General features: G+C 40.3%; 1 protein-coding gene across 5 annotated transcripts; it reads right to left on the bottom strand.

Moving 5' to 3' along the window:
- Window positions 1-1,006: 1,006 nt before the first annotated feature.
- mlxipl (MLX interacting protein like) lies at window positions 1,007-26,522 on the bottom strand. 5 transcript variants are annotated; one of them, XM_035911451.2, is made up of 17 exons: window positions 25,962-26,522; window positions 24,455-24,561; window positions 24,222-24,304; window positions 24,039-24,128; window positions 23,765-23,806; window positions 20,538-20,712; window positions 19,132-19,212; window positions 16,012-16,163; window positions 15,292-15,886; window positions 15,114-15,187; window positions 14,378-14,648; window positions 8,995-9,110; window positions 8,720-8,842; window positions 8,388-8,515; window positions 2,311-2,434; window positions 1,491-1,620; window positions 1,007-1,385 (listed from the first exon to the last, which is right to left on the bottom strand). In XM_035911451.2, exons 1-17 carry the CDS (start codon window positions 26,306-26,308, stop codon window positions 1,237-1,239), a joined length of 2,787 nt encoding a protein of 928 aa, XP_035767344.2. In that variant the 5' UTR covers window positions 26,309-26,522; the 3' UTR covers window positions 1,007-1,236. The 5 variants fall into 5 exon arrangements, with proteins under 5 accessions (XP_035767344.2, XP_006799659.2, XP_087703258.1 ...); XM_006799596.3 differs by having other exon boundaries at window positions 14,378-14,645; XM_087847132.1 differs by having other exon boundaries at window positions 26,088-26,522.
- Window positions 26,523-27,885: the final 1,363 nt, after the last annotated feature.

Here is a 27,885-nt window from a genome sequence, read left to right as displayed (position 1 = left end):
GGGCGCCCTTACTCCCAGCAAATGGGCGATAGAAAACTGTTCGGTGCCTATGCCATTCCCAATATGCGCTGGCTGATGTTGGGGCAGCATGAGTACGAGCATTTTTTTTTTGCCCGTGATGCCGCCCCCCACCACGATGCCACCCCGGGCAACCACCCGTGTCGCCCGTATCAAAAACCGCTACTGCATAGACGGATGATTTCACAGTATTTCTGCGTGAAGGATTTAATACTAAGCCTTGTATGCCACAGCGGGCCAGTTCACTTTCTAATTTTGAAGTCATATCTCCCAAAAGAAAAACTTCACAGCAGATTCATCTGCTGCTTGACACATCACAGTGGGAAAGCTGTAATGGTGATGGAAGAATTCCCTTTGAATGTTTTAATTTCAAGGCCTTGATCTTCCTTAGGTAATTTGAATGGGGCACAATTTTCCCAATGTGACAAACCAAAAGGATAAAGAAAAGCTTAATACCAGTGCAGAAAATAAACTACAGGCCATGTTTCAATGTGCACAGTCTAGAAACTGTTACATGACCTTAGTTGCAAGGGCTCTCCAATGACAATTTTACTGATATTAAAGCTACTGCTCCATCATTCACAAGGGGTCACCACAGTGCATAGCTCCACATGATTGAGCTTGTCGATTTTTTACCTTGTAACCCCAAAGGGATTTCTGTACCATCCCGGGTCCAAAATAGGTTTCTTTTGCTTATTAGGAGAATGTGTGACCCACTATGATTTATAATTGACCTGCATAATTGAAAGGCTGAAATCTCAATCAAAAAGAGCCAATGCTTATCACACTTACACGTGTGGCAAGCAGGTCAGAGAATAATTTATTATTCAGCATTTTAACAGGTCAGTGTTTTTAAGAGCTCTGGCAGTAGTATACTCTGCTCTGAAAGCTGCTAAGAACAACCTTCTGTCACTTATACACTTATCTCATATATATATATATATATATATATATATATATATATATATATATATATTTACACACACATACATATGGATAACATTTCTATGATTGTTGGGGATTGTTGGGTATACTGGAGTACTTTTTTTTTTTTTTTGCAGATAGTGAGTTTTTATTGAGAATCTGATGCATTTTTAAAAGTCTCTGAGCCGAGTCTTTTTTTAATCATTCCACAGGCTGCTCTCTAATATGTGGTCTCCTCTGCCTTCTGAAGGGTTTCCGTTCACACTGTTCTTCAAAGGTAACATGGGGTGTATATTACTGCCGAGGGGCAGGCTGTAAGGAGTGGTCCAGGGCAGCAGCAGGGTCACCCTGGGTGACAGCGAGTGTGGCTTGCTCGGGCAGTAGGCTGGGATCTGTCAGGATGGCCGTGGTGGTACTCAAGAGACGGAGTGAACTCAGAACCACTGAAGAGAACACGTGAGGAAAGTACAAAAACAAGTTAACTATTCTTGCCTATCATGCTGGCTGTAAGTGTGGGCAGTTGAGATTTGCAGGTATATGTGACTCACTGGGTCTTAGAGCAGGCAGTGAACAGTGCTGATCCATCCAGGTCAGAGTGGATCGACACAGGTCCTCCACACTGGCAGTTGACACCATTCCATTATATGACTCAAACAACGGCTCCATGATGATACTGAACTGACACCAAGTTGAGGAAAGACATAGTGATAAAAGGATAAACTTGGCTTTATTTTATATCTTGCTTAATATATGCATTTTTTTGCTTCAACTGGCTTCCCCAGTTTAAATATGTCAGACATTCTTTAAAAATCTCATAACACATGTCAACAATAAGTGGACATGCGATTGTATGAAACACAAAATAAAATAAACCACAGTGCCCACCTGTGCTAAAGGGACATGTCACTGAGAACAGCACTACATTAATAAAGTGTTTTTAATGGTTTAATTAATACTACTACTATTAAAAGACCATTCATTTTCATCTGCAGCATATGAAGCAAAAGTGGGCAGACTTCATCAGCTAAGAGACACCCAAATTGAAAATAACTTTGCTTTTTCTAAACTATATACCACACTAAACTAAACTACAAGTTAAACTACAACTATATTGTTAAATATGAAATGTGTAACAAGCCCAGGCCTGGAAATGTACTGTACCAAAGTGTATGTATTGAACATTATTTGAATTCTCACCAATGGTGTTTTGAAACAATGTGGAATATAGGAATTTCCCACAGGAATAGAGTGGAACATTTACTCAGCCTCTAATTATACTGCTGTCATTTGTCTTGTCTAACCTTTTTTAAGTTTGTGGCATTTTATTGTTCCAATGAACATTTCACACATTTACATGCATAAGGATACGATCCAGAACTTCCAGTTTTGCAGAGTCTGTGCGCGGACATACTCCCTGAACTTCTCCCTCATGTGATCAAAGCGCTGGCGTGTGATGGGGACACCGGTGGCTGGTAGCTGCTGCTGGCACGTACTGCACCAAGAAATAAACCGAGTCAACAAAGCAGTCCAGAGCATCTTCATGTCAGCAGGATAAGATTGGATTATTGAAGATTGGATTGTTGAAAACTGAAATGTCATGGCAATTTGGGTTTTTTAATAATTTCTTTGAGTTTTTTCCAGGGATGAATGATTTACAGAATACATCCTTAATGACTTCCAAAAAATACCAAACAAGCAAAAAAAACCAACCAAAAAAAAACAAAACAAGAATTGTGTGCACAAGTTTTTTTTCTGAACCACAAATAGGCAAATTATGCATTCAGACTGAAATATATACACCCAACCTAAATAATTTGATTAAATGTCCCTTAGCAAGTTGCACCTTGACCAGATGTCTTTGGTAACCCTAACCAACCATCTAGCATAACTGTGGCTATATATTTGACCACTCTTCTTGGCAGACTCGGTAGCATGCATTTAAACTGGTCTCCTCACACGCACTGGGTTTTTAAGCATAGTCCACAAATTAGAACAGTGGTGACCAGTGTTGGGTAAGTTACTTTAAATTAGTAACTTAGTTACATTACTAGTTACTTCTATCAAAAGTAACTCAGTTACTTCAAGTTACTCGTTACTTTCAAAGTAATTAGTTACTAGGGAAAGTAACTAGTTTTACTCAGAATTCTCTTGTTAATGTGTTGCTTCCGTAACTGGATACACAGCAAGATTGCCAGTCTTCTAGCTTGCTTACTTGCCACAAGTGCACTGTGCCACCTACCAATAGAAAGGAAAAAATAATGTGCACATTTCCACGAGAGAAATCCCACACCTGATTCTATCCTAGCCTGCTTTTTACATCCAACACAAAAACTGCAGTCATGGTGTTTTCGATTGTACTCAGAACTCGGAAATTCTGCCTTCTGAATAGGAAGATGTAGACAACACCAGACTGCAGATGAGCTGCATACAGGGCTGGACTGGGATAAAAAAGAATCGTCCCGGGCATTCTGACTAGAGACCGGCCCACCATTATAGGAAAAATCATAAAGCCTTTGAATGAAAATAAACACTGTTGTGACAGTGATGTACACTGTTCTGATGGTATATATGTATCAATCTATCAATCATTTGTTGTAAGACTCAGATAATTATTTTTTAAAAGTGAGACATTTTAAATGAGAATAAGAAAAGTATTTCCTTGTGCCCCCCTTTCCCTTTTAATGCCCTACATGGAACCCTGGCAACACTTTGCTAAACCCACCCCTGCACAGTTACCAGCTGTCATCTCCTGGTTTCATCTTCATGTTTCCCTCTCACCACCAGTGTTGGGAAGGTTACTTTTAAAATGTATTCCGTTACAGATTACAGAATACATGACCTAAAATGTATTCTGTAACGTATTCCGTTACGTTACTCAATGAGAGTAACGTATTCTGAATACTTTGGATTACTTAATATATTATCATGCTGTTTACAACTACATGAATGTACTATTGCTGTGATTTATTACTGTTACTGAAGGTCCGCGGCTCTGAACCGTAGTAAAGGGACCTCTGGCTAATACGGTGGGTTCTGTGTCGGGCTCGTAGCTGAAAACTAGCTTTACTTTGTTGTCTGGGTCAACCTTGCTAGCGAGAGACAGAGAGAGGCGTTGAAAGGCTGCTCCAACGGAACTTATTGTTTTTGGAGGAAAACACGAACACGGTGTACAGTCGAGTCTTAATAGCGTACTTACAACTGGGCTCGTCAGGCACTCTTCTTGGCTGCAGTGGTTATTATTATATTTACATGCTTCCAGCTCCCGTTTTTGCTCGATGACAGCTCGTACTTTTCCTTTTTCTCCCTCCCTCGCTCACAGACACATAACGTGTATAGCAGTCCATTCTCCCTGCAGCACGGACTACACTGCCTATGATGCTACATTCTTTAGAGCTATACCTGTAGCATTCTGCCTATTAGCTTAGCACAACAACAACAAAAAAGCGCTCTCTCACCCAGGAAACACGCAGAGAGAGCGTCACCCTGTAACCATGGCAACCGTAACGCTGCCGCCTGGAACAACAGAACGTAGCTGTCAAACAAAACCCAAACAGTCCTGACCCGCCACAGTATGAAACAGGGAAGTACCACCGTGTAATCCATTTATTTCAACAAAGTAACTGTATTCTGAATACCACCTTTTTAAACAGTAACTGTAACGGAATACAGTTACTCATATTTTGTATTTTAAATACGTAACGGTGGTACATGTATTCCGTTACTCCCCAACACTGCTCACCACATATTCAAACCGATATCATGACCAGCAGGTTTACAGCTGTGGCTCCAGCAAACATCAGCTGATACTTAATTAATATTAAATAAATTCTAACAACAGCTGATCAAGCTTAAAAGTGCTGCTGTTGTTTACCATGACATCCGCTGGTTTCCTCTTTCTGGCGCAAAGTGGGCGATAAATAAACAAGAGAGAAAAGCCGATCAGCTGATCATTGACCAGTTTCATGACTGAAGTAGAAACAGGAGAGGGAGGGTGAGAGGATGAGAGAAGAAGAGGCAGCTGTGCAGCGTAAACACAGAATAACTCCAACTTTGTGTCTTTTTCATTGTAGCTGAAGTCCGGGACAAACTGTGTTCCTTTTCAGCTCAATACAAAACGCGTGATATTTTCTCTGAATACCAGACGATTCCGTTTTTTACAGGACGGTTGGCAACGCTAATAATTAACCTTATGAACAAAATAAAGTTAAACATCAGTAACATAGCACCCACCCAGCTGTATAGAAACTCCGTCATGCTAGCTAGCACGCAGTACGAAAAAGTCAGCATAACGAAAATAAACTCCACCTAAACTTGGTTCATATCTGACCCAGATGGACTGCAGGTTATAACTTCTTACCTGAAGTTCAGTTCACCTGGCGTTCCTGGTTTTGGCATAATAACTAGTTACCGTGCGCGTTACCACAATAATAACGTAGTTACTGTAACGCGTTACTTAATAACGCGTTAGTCCCAACACTGGTGGTGACACACCTGAATACTGAAACTTGTGAATTACATACAGTTGTCTGAAGTGCTGATCTTGGAATCTGCAAATGTTTGTTAAGAGCTTTTCCCAACTTGTGTAAACCTGCAGTTCACCTTTGATTTTGAGTTGCTTTGACTTTAGATACACCCATTGTTCTGAGTATTGGTTAGTCCAATGAGTTCTGTAAAATAAGTTTTTTATATGCTGGCAAGGACAGGAAGGAGGAAACTACCAGTTGTAGTCCATCATGATCACTAATGAGAAGTTAATATACCTTGGCCTTGTCAAAATAAAAAGTACAATAAAATAAACAGTATAGAACCTTCAGCACCACCTTTTAAAAGATACAAGTGAGTGTATGTATATATTTGAGCCTGAATGTATAATTTGACAATTTGTGGATCAGCGAAAATCCTGAACAAATTCAAATGTTTTGAAATTATTTAACATGAATGCTGGGAAATCATTCTACCCTGGCAAAGGAACATCTCAAAGAAATCATTAAAAGTATATGCAAACAGCGTTGGGAATACATGGAATACAACGGAATACATGTACCGGCGTAACGTATTTAAAATACAAAATATGAGTAACTGTATTCTGTGAAAGTTACCGTTTAAAAAGGTGGTATTTAGAATACAGTTTCTTTGTTGAAATAAATGGATTACATGGTGGTCTTTTCCTGTTTTATATGTAAGGCTATGCCCTCTCTACTTTTGGTAATTCCAGGCCGGTGGAAACCCAAACAAAACACAGATTAAGAGGCTCTAATGCCTGTGTCTCAATCTTGCGGCCCATGTCATCCTTACTTGTGGCCCCTAAGTATTTTTTAAAATTATTTTTCAGAAAGTTATTTAATATGAAGGCAAAAGGCAGAGTGTTGCAGGCATAGCACTAAAGAATGTACACTCAAAAAAATGAAATTGGGTGGTTGTTACATGCATAAGATCCAAACTTGTAATTTGAACTAAATAATTCCATGTTTCTATGGTGAACGTAATTAAATCATGTAGCATCTGCATGAAATTCAGCAACTTAATTTGTTCTTGTTGAGATGACATCATACAATCTAGTAAGAGCGGTTAGTTGCCTGGATCCAGCCACTCTTACTGGATTGTATGATGTCATCTCAACAAGAACAAATTAAGTTGCTGAATTTCATGCAGATGCTACATGATTTAATTACGTTCACCATAGAAACATGGAATTATTTAGTTCAAATTACAAGTTTGGATCTTATGCATGTAACAACCACCCAATTTCATTTTTGTGAGTTGACTCACAAAATTCACAAGATCACATTAGATGTCAAACCACAGGAAAGTCACTAGGGTTACAAGAGGCAGACAACCACACCACGCGTATGCTGTTACTATTTCTTATGGTTTAACTTGTCAAGGACAGCAACATAAAGCATCATCAAGCATAGCTTTCCTACTTTTGTTAAGTCTGTATTGACAGATTAATGCCATGGTGGTTCGTGCTATTGCCTCAGAGCAAGAAGATCCTGGGTTCAAATCCACAATGTGGCGAAGTTTGCAGTGGGTTCTCTCTGCGTACTTTGGTTTCCTCCACAATTAAAAGTCATGCAGTTGTAAGGGTAACTGGTTATTCTAAATTGCCCAAAGGTGCTAAAGTGCAAATGATTGTTTGTCTCTGTATGATAGACTGGCGACCTGTCCAGTCTGTACCCTGTCCCTCTTGCCCTATCACTTCCGCAGCCCAGATAAAGACAAGAAGATGAGTAGATTGGAAGTTGCTGTAAATCCATTGATTTTTTTTTGTTGAACATTACTTAATATGAATACAACATACACTACAGACATAAGTTACATTTCATTCATTCAACAAGATTATCATTGGTGTAATAAACAAATATTTTACTAGTTCATGTAACAAGACTGACTTTTGATGTGCCAAAGTGTTTAAACAATATAAGATGGATTTAAATAAATTTAATTAGACTAACGTGGTGCAAACATGTTGATTGAACAAAAGTCAAATTAATTGAATGTTAATGTTAATATTATGTTAAACCTACACACATATATCGTGTTGACACAACACAATCAAGATGGATTAATATATATGATTTGTTTAGATGGAATATAAGTGGCAAGATAAAATTACGTTCATCCAATGAATTAATTTTTTTGAGTGTAGGCTCATGGGCAGTGTAGTCCGTGCTGCAGTGAGAATGGACTGCCATACCCATTATGTGTCTGGCGAGGGAGGAAGAAAAAGGAGAGTCGAAAAGTACGAGGTGTTACTGACCAGAAACAGGACATGGAAGCATGTAAATATAATAAGAACCACTACAACCAAAAAGAGTGCCTGACCAGCCCACTTGTAAGTAAGCTATTAAGACTCGACAGTACACTGTGTTCGTGTTTTACTCCGAAACAGTAAGTTCCATTGGAGCAGCCTTTCAACGCCTCTCTCTGTCTCTCGCTAGCAAAGTTGACCCAGACAACAAAGTAAAGCTAGTTTTCAGTTACGAGCCTGACATGGAACCTGACGTATTAGCCAGAGGTCCCTTTACTATGGTTCGGAGCCGCGGACCTGTTTTATATATAGTTTTCTACACAAGATCGCTGCAAAAAGTGCAGCCTTACCTAATGTCCGCCCTACTGTCACTCGTTTTATATTAAGATTTAAAAATCTAATTGGAATTGGTATGGCGAGTAACCTTCAGTAATAGTAATAAATCACACAGCAATAGTACATTTACATGTAGTTGTAAAAAGCATGATAATATATTAAGTACTCCTAAGTACTCAGAATACGTTACTCTCGTTGAGTAACGTAACGGAATACATGCCCCAAAATACATTTTGGGGCATGTATTCTGTAATCTGTAGTGGAATACATTTTAAAAGTAACCTTTCCAACACTGCATACACCTACATGCCTGCTCACATATGCACAGGCAGAGGTTGAGCTTAGCTAAAGGTCTCACTTGATGGCAGTGTTCAGGAGCTGAATCTCCTCTTTCAGTTTCTGAGCTTCCTCGTGCAGCTGAGCTCTCTCCTGCTGCATCTTAGTGATGTACTCGGCGGTCTTCTGCAGTGTGGTGGCTTTGCTGATCTGCACACAGCAGAGAGAGGGATTACCATACATCAATCATATACAAAAATTATTCACCATTATGAATAATTATTTAAATTGACAAGCTCAAATCTGGTTGCACTGTTAATGCTAAGACTTAGCATTTGCATGTTACATATTACAATCTGCCTCCAACTTTCAGCATATCCATCTAAAATGCAGCAGCACATGTTTTCACAGTACCTTTATGCTTGGCTGAGAGCTGAGTGTTGTCACGAGGTTATGTAAAGTGTCAAATCCCAGTTTGATGTTGAAACGCCTCTTCTGCTCTGCTGAGATGTGAGTTATCCTCCTGGTGTCTGTTTGCTGCGCACAGCAGAGCTCAGAAATATATTTGTCACACTTCACACACATTCACATACTGAGATAACAATAAGACTCCTATGTTCTCTCTCATCACTTAACAAGGACTTGATTATTTAATATGTATAAAAAAGAATATATCCAGGACGTCCTACCTTACTTGATTCTAGCTTTCCATATCCTGAGAACCCTGAGTGTGGAGACTCTGGGTTGGAGGCTTTGTCTAGAGGGTTTGGTGGTGATGTTTGTCCTTGATGTGTTGGAAAATTAACTAGAGAAAAAATAAATAACATTCATGACATTTATGTATTATATTTGTTGGAAATCAGATGCCCCTATGTGCGTCAAACCCTGCAGTAATGAGTTTTTAATCCATTAAATCAGCTAGACATGTTGTGGCTGTGGATGCTGGCATTTAATTAAGGCTTCAGCAGTACAGTTTTAGTCAGGACCATTACGCTCAAAAGAAGATTGATATTTTTATCTGCAGTAATTATCTTTGGTATAATGGCTCTCCTCTGGGGCTTTGCATTCAATGTGCCACTCAATGTTCATAACAGGAAAGGTGAAGGTGAGGAGAGCGGTAAAGGAGGAGCTTGGGTTGGGGGTGGGTTGCTAAGTGGCTTGTAGCAGCCCAGCCCTCAACTGTGCAGAGGCCAAAAACTATTAAACTGATACACTGTTACACTATATGATACTTTTTATCATGATAGGTTTTTGAATAGGCTGTGTAATAAATTTGGGTCACCAAAACTGACAAAATGTCCATCAACAATAAATAGATATAATTGTTAAATAGTGAGGGCGCACTGTAAACGGACTTGGCATGGCTGAAAATAACATTCTTTATTGAATGATGAGTTTAGATTTGAGACTCCACAGAAGTCTGATAACAAAGCAACACTTTGCAAATTAAGATTGACCATTTAGATTTAGCTTCTCTTTTTGGTCATGAGCTGCAGATTAATAAATAATTAAAATAACATTTACTCCGCAGTGCTCAAGCAGGAAAAATGATTTTCAAAATAACTTTGGTTCTAAAAGAATAAACTCATTTATCAGCTGCTCATTAGTTTCTGCAAGTGAATCTCTTATTAGTTAGTTTTCAGCTCCTGTCACAGCACAACAAATATTTATATTTTGAAGCAGTCAGACTGTGCTCTGTGACTTTTAATGTTTACAGTAACATTCTTTAACAGCTGCTTGTGTATTCAATGTTAAAATGACACCACTTTCTTGTTCACATACCGCTTCTTCTTTGCACATCAGAGCTTTAAGGTTTCAGGAAGTGTTCCTGACTACATTCACGTTTTTAATGCAGTGCCGCCTGAGCCTGAAGATCACAGGCATCCAGTATTTATTATCAGTGCTGCCCCTTAAACACAGAGATTTCTCCATTCTCAGACTCTTTTGATGATATTATGTAATGTACCAGTAGTCAAGAGATAATCAAGGTCATCATGCTTATTTTATGCTGATGAACATTACTTTAATATTGGCCCATAATTTAATTCAATTCAATTCAATTCAATTCAATTCAATTCAATTCAATTCAATTCAATTCAATTCAATTCAATTCAATTTTATTTATATAGCGCCAAATCACAACAAAAGTCGCCTCAAGGCGCTTCATAGATACAGAGAAAAACCCAACAATCATATGACCCCCTATGAGCAAGCACTTTGGCGACAGTGGGAAGGAAAAACTCCCTTTTAACAGGAAGAAACCTCCGGCAGAACCAGGCTCAGGGAGGGGCGGCCATCTGCTGCGACCGGTTGGGGTGAGAGGAGGAAGACAGGATAAAAGACATGCTGTGGAAGAGAGACAGAGATTAATAACAGATATGATTCAATGCAGAGATGTCTATTAACACATAGTGAGTGAGAAAGGTGACTGGAAAGGAAAAACTCAATGCATCATGGGAATCCCCGGCAGCCTACGTCTATTGCAGCATAACTAAAGGAGGATTCAGGGTCACCTGGTCCAGCCCTAACTATATGCTTTAGCAAAAAGGAAAGTTTTAAGCCTAATCTTAAAAGTAGAGATAGTGTCTGTCTCCCGAATCCAAACTGGAAGCTGGTTCCACAGAAGAGGGGCCTGAAAACTGAAGGCTCTCCCTCCCATTATACTTTTAAATACTGTAGGAACAACAAGTAGTTCTGCAGAGCGAGAGCGAAGTGCTCTAATAGGGTGATATGGTACTACAAGGTCATCAAGATAAGATGGGGCCTGATTATTTAAGACCTTGTATGTGAGGAGCAGGATTTTGAATTAAATTCTGGATTTAACAGGAAGCCAATGAAGGGAAGCCAAAACAGGAGAAATATGCTCTCTCTTTCTAGTCCCTGTCACTACTCTTGCTGCAGCATTTTGGATCAGCTGAAGGCTTTTCAGCGAGTTTTTTGGACATCCTGATAATAATGAATTGCAGTAGTCCAGCCTGGAAGTAATAAATGCATAAACTAGTTTTTCAGCGTCACTCTGAGACAGGATATTTCTAATTTTAGAGATGTTGCGCAAATGGAAGAACGCAGTCTGTGCAGTACCTGTAATACCTACAGCATGTTCTAATCGCGCTAATAGGATATTATGGTCAACAGTATCGAATGCTGCACTAAGGTCTAGCAGGACAAGCACAGAGATGAGTCCACTGTCAGAGGACATAAAAAGATCATTTGTAACCTTCACTAAAGCTGTTTCTGTGCTGTGATGAACTCTTAAACCTGACTGAAACTCTTCAAATAAGCCATTCCTCTGCAGATGATCAGTTAGCTGTTTGACAACTACTCTTTCAAGGATTTTTGATATGAAAGGAAGGTTGGAGATTGGCCTATAATTAGCTAAGACTGCTGGGTCTAGAGATGGCTTTTTGAGTAAAGGTTTAACTACAGCCACCTTGAAGGCCTGTGGTACATAGCCGATTATTAGAGATAGGTTGATCATATTTAAGATCGAAGAATTAATTAATGGCAGGACTTCTTTGAGCAGTTTTGTAGGAATGGGGTCTAAAAGACACATTGATGGTTTGGAGGAAGTAACTATTGAAGTTAACTCAGAAAGATCAATTGGAGAAAAAGAGTCTAACTTAACATCAATGGTACTAAGAGTAGCTGTAGATAATATTACATCTGTGGGATAATTATTGGTAATTTTTTCTCTAATGATTAAAATTTTATTTGTGAAGAAGTTCATGAAGTCATTACTAGTTAACGTTAAAGGGATGGTTGGCTCATAAGAACTCTGACTTTTTGTCAGCCTGGCTACAGTGCTGAAGAGAAACCTGGGGTTGTTTTTATTTTCTTCAATCAGTGACGAATAGTAAGATGTTCTGGCTTTGCGGAGGGCTTTCTATAAAGCAACTATTTCTCCAGGCTAAATGATGATCCTCTAAATTTGTGACACGCCATTTCCTCTCCAGCTTACGAGTCATCTGCTTTAGGCTACGTGTTTGAGAATTATACCACGGAGTCAGGTACTTCTGATTAGAGACCTTAGTTTTCACCGGAGCTACAGTATCCAGATTTGTACGTAGTGAGGAGGTAAAATTATTAACAAGATAATCGACCTCTGTTGGAGTAGTATTCAGATAGCTGCTCTGCTCTATGTTGGTACAGGGCATTGAAGATGATAACAGTGGGTGGATTATATTCTTAAACTTAGTTACAGCGCTTTCAGAAAGACATCTACTTTGATAAAGTCTACTCTCCACTGCTGTGTAATTTAAAGAGAGTTTTTTTTGTTGATTGGTGAATTGCTGCCTTTCTCTTTAAAACAAAACCAAAAAATGTAGGAATCTTAAATTTGTGCTTAGTTGATTATTTCTTTGTTGTAATAATGCTTGCTGTCAATAAATTTTATACTGCTGGAAAGCCACATTTCCAAGGAAAATGCATTTGTGGGTTGAGTGGGTTGCACCGATGAAAAACTTTACCGTATTTCCCGGACTACAAAGCGCACCTGAATATTAGCTGCACAAGCTTAAATCAGGGGAAAATCCTGTTAAATACATACATTAGCCGCACCTGACTAAAAGCCGCAGGTGTTTCAATGTTGACTTATCATATGTAAAAGAATATGCACAAAGGGAATTGTCAGGAAAGAGATGGCTGTTTGGAGACACACCCCCTTTTATTAATATTTTGAAAAAGAAGTTATGGGTACATATTTGCATAACTTTTTAGGTATATGTACAAGTAGCGGTAATTACAAGTACAAAACATGTACTGTGCTTCATAAATGAGTAACAAATGTAGTACATAACAATAACCTACAGCACACCAGAAAAATAGATTCGGACTACCTTTTAGGCTCAGGTGCAGTGACACGGCTTTAACAAGAAGAAAGGTCAGTCATTCACCACCATCTTCCTGCGCACTAAAACCACCAAAGTCCTCTTCTCCAGTGTCAGATACGAACAGGCTCAGGATGGTTACGTCATCCACTCTCAGCTCCTTTCCTTCGTTGTCACTTTCAAAACCAAACAAATCCTCGTTGTCAGAGTCGAACACCCTCAGAAGGGCTGTGGCGGTGTCCTCCTCTCCATCATGCAGCAGTCCAGGCCTTCGAAATCCGTTGGTGATCATGGATGTTTTCACACTTCCACGCTGTCAGATTCCACCAGTGGAGTTGAGCATAACTTGCTTTTCGCCAGTTTATCGCCGCTCGTCATCCACACCTCCCGCTGAACGCCAAGCGCTACTTTGAAGTTTGTTTTTCGCGCTACTTGTATGGCACTATGTTGCCTGGCGGATGGACATGTGACCAACATACCACTCTTGAACCCCGATACTGTGTGTCTGATCACATGCCCTTCCACCAGGCAACGTAGTGCCGTACAACAGCGGAACAAACAAAACAAATCGTCTTACGATATGACAAAAATCATGGACAATCCATAGAAAAGCCGCACCTGACTAAAAGCTGCAGGGTTCAAAGCTTGTGCAAAAAGTAGCGGCTTATAGGCCGACAATTACGGTACTTCTCTAAAAATGCCATATTGTTCATTGTATTGGATGATTGAAGTCTGAAGGAACAAGTCATAGACAGCCAACATAACCACACAGGCTGACTTACAACAAATGCTGGCTGAAGAATGTGATGCCATCCCACAGCACTGTGTCCAAGCTAGTGACCAGAATGAGGAAGAGGTGTCAGGCTGGCATGGTTCTTCCACATGTTACTAAGGTCCCTGTTTGTTAAATGGATATACTGTTAAATTGCTGATATGGTTTGTTTCTTCAGAATTCAATTATCCACTCTAATGAATGACACTACACAAGAGTCAGTAGCAGAACAAGCTGTTTGACATTTGCAGAGAAAATGGCACATTTTTCATGGGCACAACCCACATTTGATAAAAAAAAAATTTTTAAAAACGCTATCAAATCGTGCTGACCTGTTGACAGTTAAAAATCTGGTATGTTTTTCACATTCTACTGTAAATCAAATAAGGGTTTTTAAGATTTGCAAGTCATTGCTTTCTGTACCACTTTTTTATAAATGGGGTTGTATCACTCCCTGAAGCAGTGAGGTCCTACCAGTTAAGCTGCTCCTGTCAGTGCTGTAGAGCTGAACAGGTGACAGCTTCTCAGTCTTGGGAACGAGGAGGGTTGTTCCAGTGTCTGAGGTACCGTGTGTAAGCAGGGCAGACACAGCAGAGCCTCTGGAGGTGCTAGTTTGAGGTCCACCGTGGCCCAGGGTGGCACTCTGGCTTTGCAGAGGCATCAACACGGGGATCCCTACCGACCAACCGGCCCCGTGCTGCAGCTGTGATGAAGGTCCACCTACATACGTTCCTCTGCTTCTCTGCTGAGCAACACATGGTATCCAATTAGAAGACCTGTCTCACAAAAATGAAATCACTTTTCCCTGAAAGGATGTGGCACAGAGTATTTAGAGCAGAGGTTTGAACCAACGCCTATATATGTATATATATATATATATATATATATATATGAATGATTAGGAACTTATAATGGACATAAATCTGCTTGCTGAATGAAAAGAGACCGCTTGCTATGTCCTCTTTTGTTTAGGTTAGATGAGTGAGCTTTTAGATGTAACCTATGTATCAGGTAAGCTTTTGAAAATTTCTGCAGTCTTCTACAAAAACATTAACACTAAGGTGCGGCTTACTAAGGACACCTGTGTCTATTGCCAGCACACAGCACTCCTTCAGTTGCTCATACTTACATACATATATCAGTAATACAATGCTGAGTGCTTAGTTATTTCTTGTTGACATGCTGTGCTAAGCCAGTTTTCCACACTCACTGAGGAGCTAGAGGATGATGACCTCTGAGCTTTGGCTGTCACTGGAGCAGTATCAAATCCCAGGGTTGGCTTTCCTGATAACACAAATCAAAAATTAAACATAAGCCCACTGCATTTTTTATTTTTGTTTTACTTAAAAAACTGTTAGATGAGGAAGAACATGTCAGAATTCACCCACGTTCATGAGCCCCAGTGGAGAGCAGTTTAGCCAGACAGCTAGTGGGTGGGGGAGTGGATGGAAGTACAGGGGGGGCAGCTGTCCTCGCCCCTCCTGTCTTTTGCTTATGCTTCCCTTTGGCCCCCGTAAATGTCACCTGTTCTGGCACTGAGATGCAGTGAGCTGCTGTGACAGAGGGCAGCGCTGCATGGACCGGGTCAGATACAACAGCCAGGTAAGACAGAGAGTGGCAGGGAGTCTGGGAGTACGTTTCCCCTGTGTGAGGGTATCCGTGAGCCTGCTGCGCACCACCCTGAGCCCCCATGGTGGAGGCTGTGTGAGTGATGACAGTGGAGGTTCCACTGGTTGTCGTATAGTAACCAAACTTGTGGCATGGCAGTGGGTACAAAAAGGGAATACTTGAGGGCGTCTGTTCAGTGCTGCTGCTAAATGCTATAGACACTGGTGCATCCTGGTATGACTGATGTCCATAAGGCATGGCTTCTGTTATGATGTTGGATGTGTGGTATTCTCCACAATCCTGGCCAGAGCTGGTCTGGTTTGGCCGGGTATTAGATATAGAGGGGTGGGACAGATTGTCAGATAGTAGATTGGGCTGGGAAAAAAATAAATCTGTTTTACTGATTAAACAAGAATAACATTAGATGCTGGAATAATTGAATAATTCTGTCCAAGCAGACAATAAACACAAACAGAAGAAGCTGATAACAGCAGCAGTACCTGAGCCAGCTGCGTGTCGATGAGAAGCTGGGGAGCTGTTGCCACAGGGGAGGGAACTGGAGCAAACGCTGCACTAGAAGAACTCTCAAAATAGCTACAGTCCGCAAAACCAGTGTGCTCGGTGGGCTGGGGACGGTTGTTCATAAAGATATCTGAGAAAGAGTACAGTATATATAGTATGTTATTCAGAATATCAGCTGGAAAAGGCACTGAGACAGCAGGAAGATAAAACATTTAAAAGAATAATCTAATTAAATAAAGTACATGTGACATATATGGACATTCAACATAGCAAAATAACCAATATATCAATCAACTGTTTATAAGTAACTCAAATTTTATGCTGAAAAGGAAGTAGGAAGTAGAAACTTAAACGATCCTACCCCTCATTCCTGTCTAATGAATGATAGAAATATTCTTCTTACTTTTAAAGGCCTGCCAGCGACACACACACACACACACACACACACACAACGCACACACACACACCTTAGATATTTTACTTCATGGTAAAATAATACATGGAAAGTAGGATAGTGCTCTCTGGTGGACAACTGAAGAAACAGAGGTTATACCAAATAAGGATTTTGTATTTTGTGTACTGCAGTTTCTGTTACATTGTATATACAGTGACCAGTGTAGCGTTCCAATAAAAACCAGTTTTTGCAGATTTTCTAGACATGATATAACACTAGTACTTACACTGTACAGCCATGAGTATTCACACAACCATTCAAATCACTGAATTCAGGTGTTCCAGTCACTTTAATGTCCACAGGTGTATATAAGAAAAAAAAGAAAAAAAAATCACACACCTAGTCATGCAGACTGCTTCTACAAACATTTGTGAATGAATGGGTCGCTCTCAGGAGCTCAGTGAATTCTAGTGACAGGATGCTGCCTGTGCAGTGAGTTTTAAAGTTTCCTCACTGCTAAATATACCAAAATCAACTGTTAGTGGTCTTATAACAAAGTGGAAGCAATTGGGAACGACAGCAACTCAGCTACAAAGTGGTAGGCGACGTAAACTCACAGAGTCAGTGGATGCGGTGTCAGTGGATGAACATAGTTAACAGAGGTCACTAACTTTCCGCAGAGTCATGAGAACCCTACTTGTCTAACTGCATTGTGTAAAGTTTGATAGAGGGGGGATTATAGTGTGGCATTGCTCTTCAGGAGTAGGGCTCGGCCTTTTAGTTCCAGTGATAGGAACTTAACTGGCCTACACAGAGTGCTGATCTCACAGAACACCTTTGAAATTAATAAGAGCGGAGTCTGCAAGCTGGGCCTTCTCATCAGTCATCAGTTTCTGACCTCATAAATGCAGTTTTGGAAGAATGGTCAAAAATTCAGATAAACACTCCTAAACCTTGTGGAAAGCCTTCCAAGTAGAGCTGAAGCTGTTATATCTGTTATATCAAAGGGTGTGCGAAGTTCATATTAAATCCTGTGGATTCAAAATGGGATGTCACTCAAGTTCATTTGCGTGTGAAGGCAGACAACTGAATACTTTTTGCAGTATAGTGTCTCTTCTGTCTTTATTTTAAGGTAAAAGAGACAAAGAACAGAAATGGAAAATTAAACCCTCACACAATGTGAAGCTCTCTGCATGAGATGATCAGTAAGGCTATTTACATTTTATTTGCCAGGTCACATAGTTTTAAATCTATGCTGGCAGGTTGCCAGTTTTTTCACATGTTATTTAAGGTTTGAGCAGTCAAATATTAACTGTCTTCACTCAAACAGGCAGTAACCCTAAGTTTTCCTGAACTGAGCGTCTTTCATCAAGACACATTGTTCAGAATGCCTCATGATCTCACAGTAGGTAATGCATACCAAAAGCTCTTTTTTTATCTCAGTAAAAAGAAAACTCAGTATTTCCATGTAAGAGAAATACAGAGAAATCATGAATTAATTAAGAGCGCTGACAGATACTAGCTGCCTGGTCACTGTGACAAAAAAAGCAAAGACACCACACAGCTGATACTTCAGGAGCCTGTCAGGGCAGTAAGAACAAACACACACACACACACACAGCAGTGGGCAACAGGTTGTCTGTTGGTTACAAAGACTTACTTGTAGCCATGGGGCTGCAGGATTGCATCACTGAAAGTAATACAAAGGCCAGAAAAATCACAGCCATTGTTGCCCTGAGCAAGAAACTAAACTCTAACCTGGTTCCTTCCTCTTGCTTGAAGCTTTGCTCCTCTTTCGCTGCAGGCTGACTGTACAGTATAAAGACTAAAGCAGACCCCAGGCATACTGCCATATTGGCTTCTTGTCCAGTACGTGTCAGCTTGGTAAGTTAGGTTCTCCACATTTAGTCATGCTTTACAAAGACATTTACTTTACCCTGCGTCAATTAACTTTCAGCCATTTGTAAAAGCTATGCTATCACTTTTAAAGCCGGCAAGCTTGCTAACAGTTGCATATTTATACCTCTAAATGATACAAAGCAGGAGTGAAACTTGTGTGAAGCCATGTGTTGGTCCATCTAATCAATATTAGTGAAACTTTCATTCATTTCAGCTCAATTTATGTTATATTAGCTCCCTACGCCATGAATTTATAAAATCCAATCAAAATTAAATGAAATCACAGACCTGAAAGCTACAGCTCAATAGGAATTGTGGTAACAACATAATTTTACTTTATAAAAAAAATAGAAAATCATCATCATCATCTTCCAGCCCATCAATATTTATTTCCCTAGTTTCTAGGTGGTACCAAAAGTAGCAATAGTGGTTAAATACATCCTCTTCCACTTCCCCATTTTCCCCAGTTCAACCCTGCCTCTGACAATCCTTTAACTCATGAATGCCAAACAACATACTGCTGACATAGCACAAATCAGAGGAGTGTCCCACAAGGTTTTTTCACTCATCAACATCTGGAACAGAAACTTAATTTATGTAGTACAAAAATATGATTAAGATAATCATCAGCTAAATATGGCTGATAAGAATCTAATCTTAAAAACTCATGTACTCTTTACACTATATCATGCACCGTCAGCGAGCATTTAACTGTAATCAACCTGTGATTGGATGCATTAATCAATTCTTCACATGTACATCATTTACAGATAAACAGATAGACATATGAAAGGGTAGAAAGTACCTGGTATATCCATGAAATCATCCAGGTTGGGCTGCAGTGGAGTCAAGCCTGGTTGAATCATGTCAGCGTTGCTGGTGTATGCTGAAGTGGAAGAGAACATAATAATAGATGCATGCGTGAGAAAGAAATGCTCTAGTGCTATTGTGTTTTGTTTTGGGTTTTTTTTTTTTTTTGGGGGGGGGGGGGGGGGGGGGGGGGAGTTTACTAATCATCTTTCATCATAGGGAATTTCCTTATTTGTAAGGTGGGTTTCATTGGCTGAATTGCTAACCCATGTGACCAGCAGACAGAGTCACCAAACTGAGGTAGAAACTTAGAAAGTGAAATACTTCTACATTATATTAAAGCATAGTTTGGATTTGTTTGCCCTCTTGCTGAGAGTTAGAAGGTGGATCTTTCATCAAAGGCTGTTTTTAACATAGATTAGCAAAAAATGGACACTGGCAGAAACAGCCAACTGGCTGTGTTTAAAGGCAACCTGTCCACCTGCCAGCTGAAGAAATCACATATCTTATTTGTTTAGGTTGCACAAGTAACAAAGTGTTGATGGTGACTTCCTGCTTTGCCTTGTTGTTCCCTTGTCACCGTGAGATGGCTTGGAAAACAGCACAGACTCCAAAATGCATTGTGCCTGATAGTCCCCAGCTCTGACTGAGCTTTAGGCGTGCTGATCCACATTGCCTTTTTACCCATGTTTTTATCTTTTTAAGCTAGGACAACCATCTGCTGGGTAAAGCCATACTTTGAACAGACAGATAATGAGGGCGTTGGGAAGTGCGAATGGATGACAGGCTACTGTTAAAAAAAAACAACCCCCCCCCCACAAAAACAAACAAACAAAAAAACAGGTGATGTAGCACTGCAGTAAACAGGCCCCATCCCTACTTTTATATGTTGCTGTTGCTGGTATCAAATTTTAAAGAGAAAATATATATATATGTGTATTTCTCAATTTCTCTGCATTTTATATGATACCCATGTATTATTTTCCATCAAATGTAACTTTTAATTATTTAAAAATTAATGCATTCTGCTGTTATTTACCTTTTTTTTGGAAAAGGGCATTCATTTCTGAAAACGGGACCACATTTAAAATGAGAGAAATAAAAGTCCAACCATATCTCTATGATTATGTTCCTTTTTTGCTGAAAATCTGTCCCTAAAGCTCCTGTTTATGACAGACTTGAGATAGAAATATTATTTTGGGCAATTTATTTGATTCAAAAAGTAAAATGAACCAGGATATAATTTTCAGCCCAGTAACAACTAATTGGAATCAATTATTTAATCCATGCAGCATGCAGCCTACGATCACCCTTGCTTTTAAATGCTTCCAATCAAATTCTGCAGGATTTGTGACACAAGTCCCTGCTGAAAGTCATTCCACAAACTTGTCTACTACTCACTGTTGTGTCGCTCGCTGGTCCAGGGACATGGCTTCTGTGTCATGGTGAATAGGGTGTCAGAGATGTCGGACAGAAGGCAGTCCAGGTCAAACATGTGGACCTCCGCGGGGACAGCCTCGGGTTCCTGGTATGTCTGATAGGACCATTTGTCCTGCCTGGCTTGGCAGATCTGACCCTGCCAAACATCAACAAGGAATCAGAACACTTACAGGATCTGACATGCCAAGTTAATCCCAGATCTATCCATTAGGGGCTCAACATAAATAGAGCTGGAAAGTCCTAATTCATCAATGACTTCTAGTTCTCCCAACCTGTGCCTGCAATTAGTGCTCTATGAAAACTTTGTGCCACGTTTGTTCCGCTGATAAATGACAAAATGCCTCTCAAAACTAAAATAAAACAGCAAGAAAAAAAACATCTATATCCAGTTACACACAAAACAAAACTGCACACCTACAGCATTCACAACTTCAACAAGAAACATGTGCTAAGCTGTCATCCCCCCCCCCACCCCCATCCCTTTCTGCCCCTTCTCCTTTGGAAACCCAGTGAACAACTCACAGAAACGAAGCGCCAGAGCCAGCCTGTTTGAGATGCTTTGTTTCACCCCGATCTTCTACTCCGCCTTTACCTTCCACTTCTAAGCCCAGGGCCACATTTATAGGGAAGCCCACCCGATTGAGCCGGAAACTATTTCTGATTACGTCTGAACCAACGACATCCCCTCTTAGAATACAAGCACGCACGAGCAGAAATGAGGTAAGATTGTTTCGCGCACATGTATGTGTGTATGTGTGCGCGTGTGCATGTGGGGTGCATCATGAAAAAGCTGTTTTGACACATTGTTCAGAAACACTGGGCCCTCACAGGTTTTCATTATGTTGGCTTTGTTCATTTCTTTATTTTGATGTCTCACCATTTCAATAAGAGCGGCAGCCTTTTGTCCCTGACCTAATTCTGGGAGTCGCACACACACACACGTGCATGCAAACTGTAAAAGGCCCCTGCTAAACACAAACTGATGCTGCTTGGAGAAAATATACACATGCATATGAGCGGCTGAAAGACTGCAGCATCGACAGGGTGCGTTTACATCGTTCGGTGAGAAGTTTCATTTCAAAAGAGATTCTCCTAGATCTAAATCTAACTCAACTTTGGTATCCAGAAGGACGCAATTTTTTATTATCAAAGCCATTAGTGAACCTTACCCTACCCTACAGATTACCCCACTTTTAAAACTTTTGCATCTCCCACCTATCAAGTTTGAATTTCATTCAACGATGTTGGTCCTTCCTTCCTGGTGGAGAGGGGGCCCACCTAAATTATTGAACTGTTCCATCCCTGCACTACAAGTTGGCTTCTCTGGTCCTCAGAGAGGGGTCTTCTTACGGTTCCGTGTGCCAGTCCAAGAACTGAGGGTGATCGTGCCTTCCACACCTTAGCTCCAAAACTGCAGAACAGCTCAATTCTTTTTGTGCCCGTTTAAAAAGGCAGCTTTACCCTGTAACACCAAGGGCTTCGTATTTAATGGGTGAGGTTTTGAGACTGCTACATTGTCAGTGTGATTGTTTTTCCCTGAAAAGACTAAAATATGTAGCACAAATGTTAAGCACGAAATTGCACAAAAATCCCAGATGTAAATAAAAAAATCTTAATAATTGAAACTCATATATGCAAATTTCGCTCTTTTAAATATTTGTCAGAAGGTTCATTAAATAATGTATTCAAAAACATTTAATTTTTCTGTAAATTATTTGATGGCTCAGAGTGTACAGTGCTTGTAGTGTGTGTTCATTTTTTTTACTTATTTGTGTCTCCCTTTTGCAGAATGAGACTTTTTTTTCCTTACTCGTTTACACAGCATTATCACCTAATAGGATATTATTTCACTCTCAGACTGAATATAAGGGCTAAGTCTAGTGATCTTAATTTTCAGCCTTTTTCGTGTTATTATTAGAGCAGCTTTCCAGCTGTCTTCTTCACTCCACACCACACACTACATCCTTCAGGTCCCTGCAACCTACTGAAATAGGGAAGGTGTGACCAGGTTTTGAAGAACAGCTCAGGGTCAGCTTCCCCTGAACCCATTGCTCCACCTCTCCCGTGCAGCTGAGCCACAAACCACACCCTGCTACAGTCTGTAAATGAACTGTGTAAAAATCTATTGAAATACATTGTCACTGTAGATAATAATCTGAACGTTATTTTACTATTCTACTTTATTAGAAAGTGGCTGATGTTAAAAATGTAAAGCCAATTAAATTTCAGACTAGGGCTGTCACATGTTAAAAGTGCACAACTGTAACTGTGTAACCGCATATATGACATGATTACAGTATACAACATTCACACTTTTGACTAGTGTTTTTCTAAGCACTAAATGTAATCTGTTAAGAGAATGGTGTGATAAGAATATGAGTGCGCAGAGCATAAAAACACAGTGAAGTGATCTTTGACCTGTCAGCTACTTGCTGATATTGGCCTTGCCGCGCAATCCATCAAAAGACGGGTCAGACACAGCATTATTATGGGAGTTTTCCTAATGTTGAACTCAAGTAAAGCTTGGACTTCCAGTGCCACAGCACATCTACAGAAAAAGGAAAAATTAGAGCCCATGAAAGATGAAATATGAGGAATACTATCATAAATGAGGCGCCTTGCTCTCTCTGCCCCCCCCCCCCCCGCTGTTTCTCCTCTCTGCCACTAAATATTTTGTCTCTGCCACCGTAGCGTCACTGTCGAAAGCCGATGCCCCTCTGCTGCCCGGTTTTTGCCAAGTGCTGCTGGAAGTAGGTCATATTTGATTAGGTTACATTCATTTTTTTCACCATTTTTCTTGAATAAAGATTAAGAGTTATGGGTATTGTTGCAGCAGGCAGTTAGCTGGGTCAGTTGCCGTCAGGTTGTGACGCACAGCCCAAGTTGTTTTGCCCATTTCTATTTTCTTTTTTAAATCTCTTTTTTTCTCCCCTCCTCCCTTGTTCAGCCAGGGAGGCTAAATTCAAATGCTAAAAATAGTCGCTTGGTGGTCTTTAGTGATCGTATGTCACTACAAGGACATTCAAAAGTAAACAATGCCAGCAGGTCACCCAAACATTACAATATATGTTGGGTCAGTTGGCCAGCTTCAGCCTCCACTCTTCAAAATCAATACTTTTCAACTTTAATTTGCTTGCAATATTGCAATAATGTAGCAATAATGAAGTAATGTGTGACTTCTGACTTACCTCTTGAAGCATTAATAGAATGTCATCCTTCTTTTTCTGAAGCTGCAGCAGAAAAAGACAGAGCGAGTGTGGAAATGAACCATGTGTTTGTTTCTATGCACATCACTTTAAGTTAACTAATTACAGTTTTGATCAGGTAAAAGTGTTGGAAAGTGGGGCCATTGGGGTTCATCCTTTGGGGACTATGAAAACGTGACAAACTGTCCAACCAATAGGTACTGGTACTGACTTAGAGACAGATTAAAGATGTACTGTGAATGAGGTGAGCACTCACCCTCTTCTTATAGTAAATCCTCCACTTATGGTACTCTTTGATCACCACCTCAATCCTTCTCTTCCAGTAGCTGCCCTCTAATATGATCGCCTGTTGACACAATGCCAGAGAAACACTAAGTATGTTATTTTTTTTTCAAGGATGAGCTAAAATATGCAACACCTACATCATTCATTCACTCACTTCGGGCTTTCGATGCGCATCTGCCTCCAAGCCATCCAGCGGGGTCACAAAGCCACATACTGGGTTTTTCCTCTTCTCCACATCTGAGCCAAGCAGAAAGAGGAAAAAAGGACAAGAAAAATCAGCTGCTGCGTAGACATTCATTCTGGTGAAATGTGGATTCTCTCGACCCATGTTAGGTCACCCGGTTCTTCTAGTCTCACAATTTAAAAAAAAAAAGCACCAGCACTCACACTGAATGAACCATGCTCTCCAGATTGCATTGTTCAGACGGATCTTATCCCTCCACAGCAACCGCAGACCCTTAAAAGATTTCCATTTAGGAGAGACTATCTTACCACTGTGGAGAAAAGAAAGGTGGAATATGTATTTGTTTCAGGGAAAATGTGAAAGCCCTTTCATTTATAGTCTTTGAGGCAAAAAGGCATAATTGTGCATAAATGACTCTTTTAGAAAAAACAATGGGAACACTGCCTCAAACCTGTCCTGATTTTGACTAATAGTAGCCAATCAACTTATTCCCCGGTATACAACCCAGCTGTATGTGCTTTTTCCCCCCCTCCCTCACTTTTTCTCTGCCTGCTGAGAATAGGGCTCCTAATGTGAGGTGCTCAAGGAGTTGCTAGGAAGCCTAGGGAAATCATTCTCAACATGCTTTTAATGGACTGACATGGCTGTGTATTATTCAGCCCAAACAGCAGAGACAGCGTATTGCGAAAAAACAAAGAGCAATCAGCAGAGGAACCACTTTACATCAGTCTGGTTAATGATAAATAGCGGAAAGCGGAGCAGCAATCTGTGCAGAATAAGAGACCATGTCATAGGCTTGGAAAATATATATAAATATATAATAAAGTACTTGTTTTAAATCTATATTTTCTGTGATTGACAAATTGTGGCACTGTTTCAGGATTCATTGTGCAACTATTATCAAACTAGATCTATAAACAAATGCAATTTTCCATCCAGTGACAGCAGATTTAAAAAAAAAAAAAGAAAGAAAGAAAGAAAAAAAAAGTCTTCTTTGGGCCAAGGGTTGATGAAAGCTCTTATAAACACAGTTTCAAAGAAAGTGGTCCTCATTTTTTAAGTAAATGAAAAATCAATGTGTAGTCTGATGTTACTGAAACGTAAGCATGTTTAGAGAGTATAGGGAGGTTTCTTTGGTATTTGGTTTGTTTTAAGTGCGGCGGCTTCCTCTGCTATAGCTGTTCATATGCAGGAGCTATGAGAGCTATACTCTCAAACAGAAAAACAAATTTCTAGGGCATCGTGTCAGGAGTTTCTTTCCTTTGCATCAGTCACACTGTCCTTTGTCCAGTCCTGCCAACTAGAATCAAAGTCCACTTTTTTTTGGTGAAAATTTCCAAACTGGTTATGCAACAGACTGACAACACATATACACAAACAACCACAGCCTTAACTATCCGCTTTGAAGGGAACTCTATTAAGACAAATATAAATATATATATATTAAAAAATATATTTTAAAATATGGTTTAGTTTAGTTCGTTTAGTGAGCTTCGGTTAATTTACAATACTCTTATTTTAAAACAGAGACTGATCCTGTGCATATCACTGCTTTAAATGTCAGCTCAGAATGAGACACTTTCACATTCTTTGGAGATATTTTTTTCCACATGGTTTAGCTGAACTGAACAAGCAGAAAGCTGAAAATAAAAATGCTGATTAAAACCCCGACTTCATTCTTTTCCCCTACTGCACGCAGCAGGGACCCACCTGTAGGCCAGTGACATGCACTCGAACAGGCGGGTCAGAGTGGGGTCGATGCTCAGGCTCCCGGAGCTGAGTGGACCGTAGCGGTACGTTTGACACCCCGTTCTGTTTACCGTGTCAAAGTCGTACCTCAGAGACCCTCCACTCTTCCTCCTCCGCGCTGCAGAGTCGCTGTGGGGCGAGGATACCATGAAGTGTCCGCTGTGGATCACCTGAGTGCGGGGGAAAGCTTCGGGCGACGGCCCGGTGCCGGCCACCCGAGCGGGTTCCCCCTCCGGGTCAGAGTCCGATTCTAAGAAGTCCTGAAGCTGGCTCTCTCCGGCCGAGCAAACACTCCCTTTGCCCGCCATTGCGCACTTTCATTCAGCGGTGAGCGTCAGACAGAAAGTGAACTTTCTCCTCAGCTGACTTCCCCCGCTTTCTGTCCTGTTTTCTTCAGATATTTGAATATTTCTTCAAGGAAGAGCCGTTTGCTATGAAGCAATGATTATCCTCATCTGTCAGTGGAGGGCTCAGCCAACCAGCTGCAGGACCTACACCTCTGGAGCACGGTGTGTGTGTGGACTGTTGTGTAACAGCATACTATCATTATGTCAACTTCCCGAACTGGTAAAGTCCCCAAGGGAATAGACAGAAAGTGGTAATTATTAATAAACCAAAGTAAATAATAAATATTAGAAAGTAGGAGTAAACCGGCTTCAAGTGGATGTGTCACAGATTCATATTATCATCACTATATACACAAACAACCACAACCTTAACTATCAGCTTTGAAGGGAACTCTATATGTATATATATATTAATTTGCTTCTAAACTTTAACATCTTAGATGTGTTTCAGCAAGCAACAATTCTGCGCATGTAAAAGGATTTCTGCACATTTAAAACATATCACATATATCTGTGTTTAGGAATGATTATTAACAAGTTCTGATCCTTCATAATTGATATTATGGAGATTTTTTTAACCCATAAAGCAACAAAGGTATTCTTTATTGCATGTTTTCTAATTATTTCTGTGTGTGTGTGTGTGTGTGTGTGTTAAGCCTAAAAATATTTTTCTTATTATATATTATTGATATTTCCAGATAAAATAATTTAAAAAGCCTCCACAGCAAGCAGACACGAAGCAGTGGGGCTTCCCTTCACCTCACCTCCAATTGGTTGTAGCAGATGGCTGTCCCTCCCCGAACCTGGGTCTGCTAGAAGCTTCTTCCTGTCGAAAAGGGGTTTTTCCCTCCCACTTTTGCCAAGTGCTTGCTCAACAGGATTGTCTGATTGTTGGGGATTGTTCACCGTTCACAGTTCACTGTACTCAAATGGCCTCCAGTCACCAGATCTAAATTTAAAAGAGCACTTTTGGGATGTGGTAGAACAGCAAATTCACATCATGGATTTGGAGCCGACAAATCTTCTATAACTCTGTGACACTCTGTAACACTTTGTTGAATCTGTGCCACAAGCACAGATCTGAAGGCAAAAAGGGGTCCAACATGGTACAACCAAGATGTAACTAATAAAGTGTCCAATGAGTGTATATTAGTTCATTCTTAGTCAGGACAAAGGAAAAATAACTACAAAGTGCAGCTCTTCAAGTTGAATATACCTTTCACAGTCTCTTAGCCTGTTAGCCCAGTCAGCCTTCTGGTCACTTCTCTAAGCTTTAATGAGTCTCTGGCTGTTCATGGAGGACCCTAAAAATGCTCATATTGTGAGGGGTACACCCGCTTCGGATGTTATCAGTCCATACAATGGGCGTTATTAGCAGAAATCAGTCCCATAGATATGGGCCAGGATTGACCTTCTCTACCTCCTAAACTGTTCAGAAGGTTGTTATCATCCATCCAGATGGATGATCACTAACAGGAGCATGGGAAGACTCCAGAATCCACACTCGCTGGAATCTCATGAACACAGCAGAGTTTACA

The sequence above is a fragment of the Neolamprologus brichardi genome, chromosome 10 (assembly GCF_056152115.1).
Source record: "Neolamprologus brichardi isolate AB-2024 chromosome 10, ASM5615211v1, whole genome shotgun sequence".
Lineage (NCBI taxonomy): Eukaryota > Metazoa > Chordata > Actinopteri > Cichliformes > Cichlidae > Neolamprologus > Neolamprologus brichardi.
Note: the sequence above shows the minus strand (reverse complement) of the source record. Positions and strands in the feature narration are given on the sequence as shown.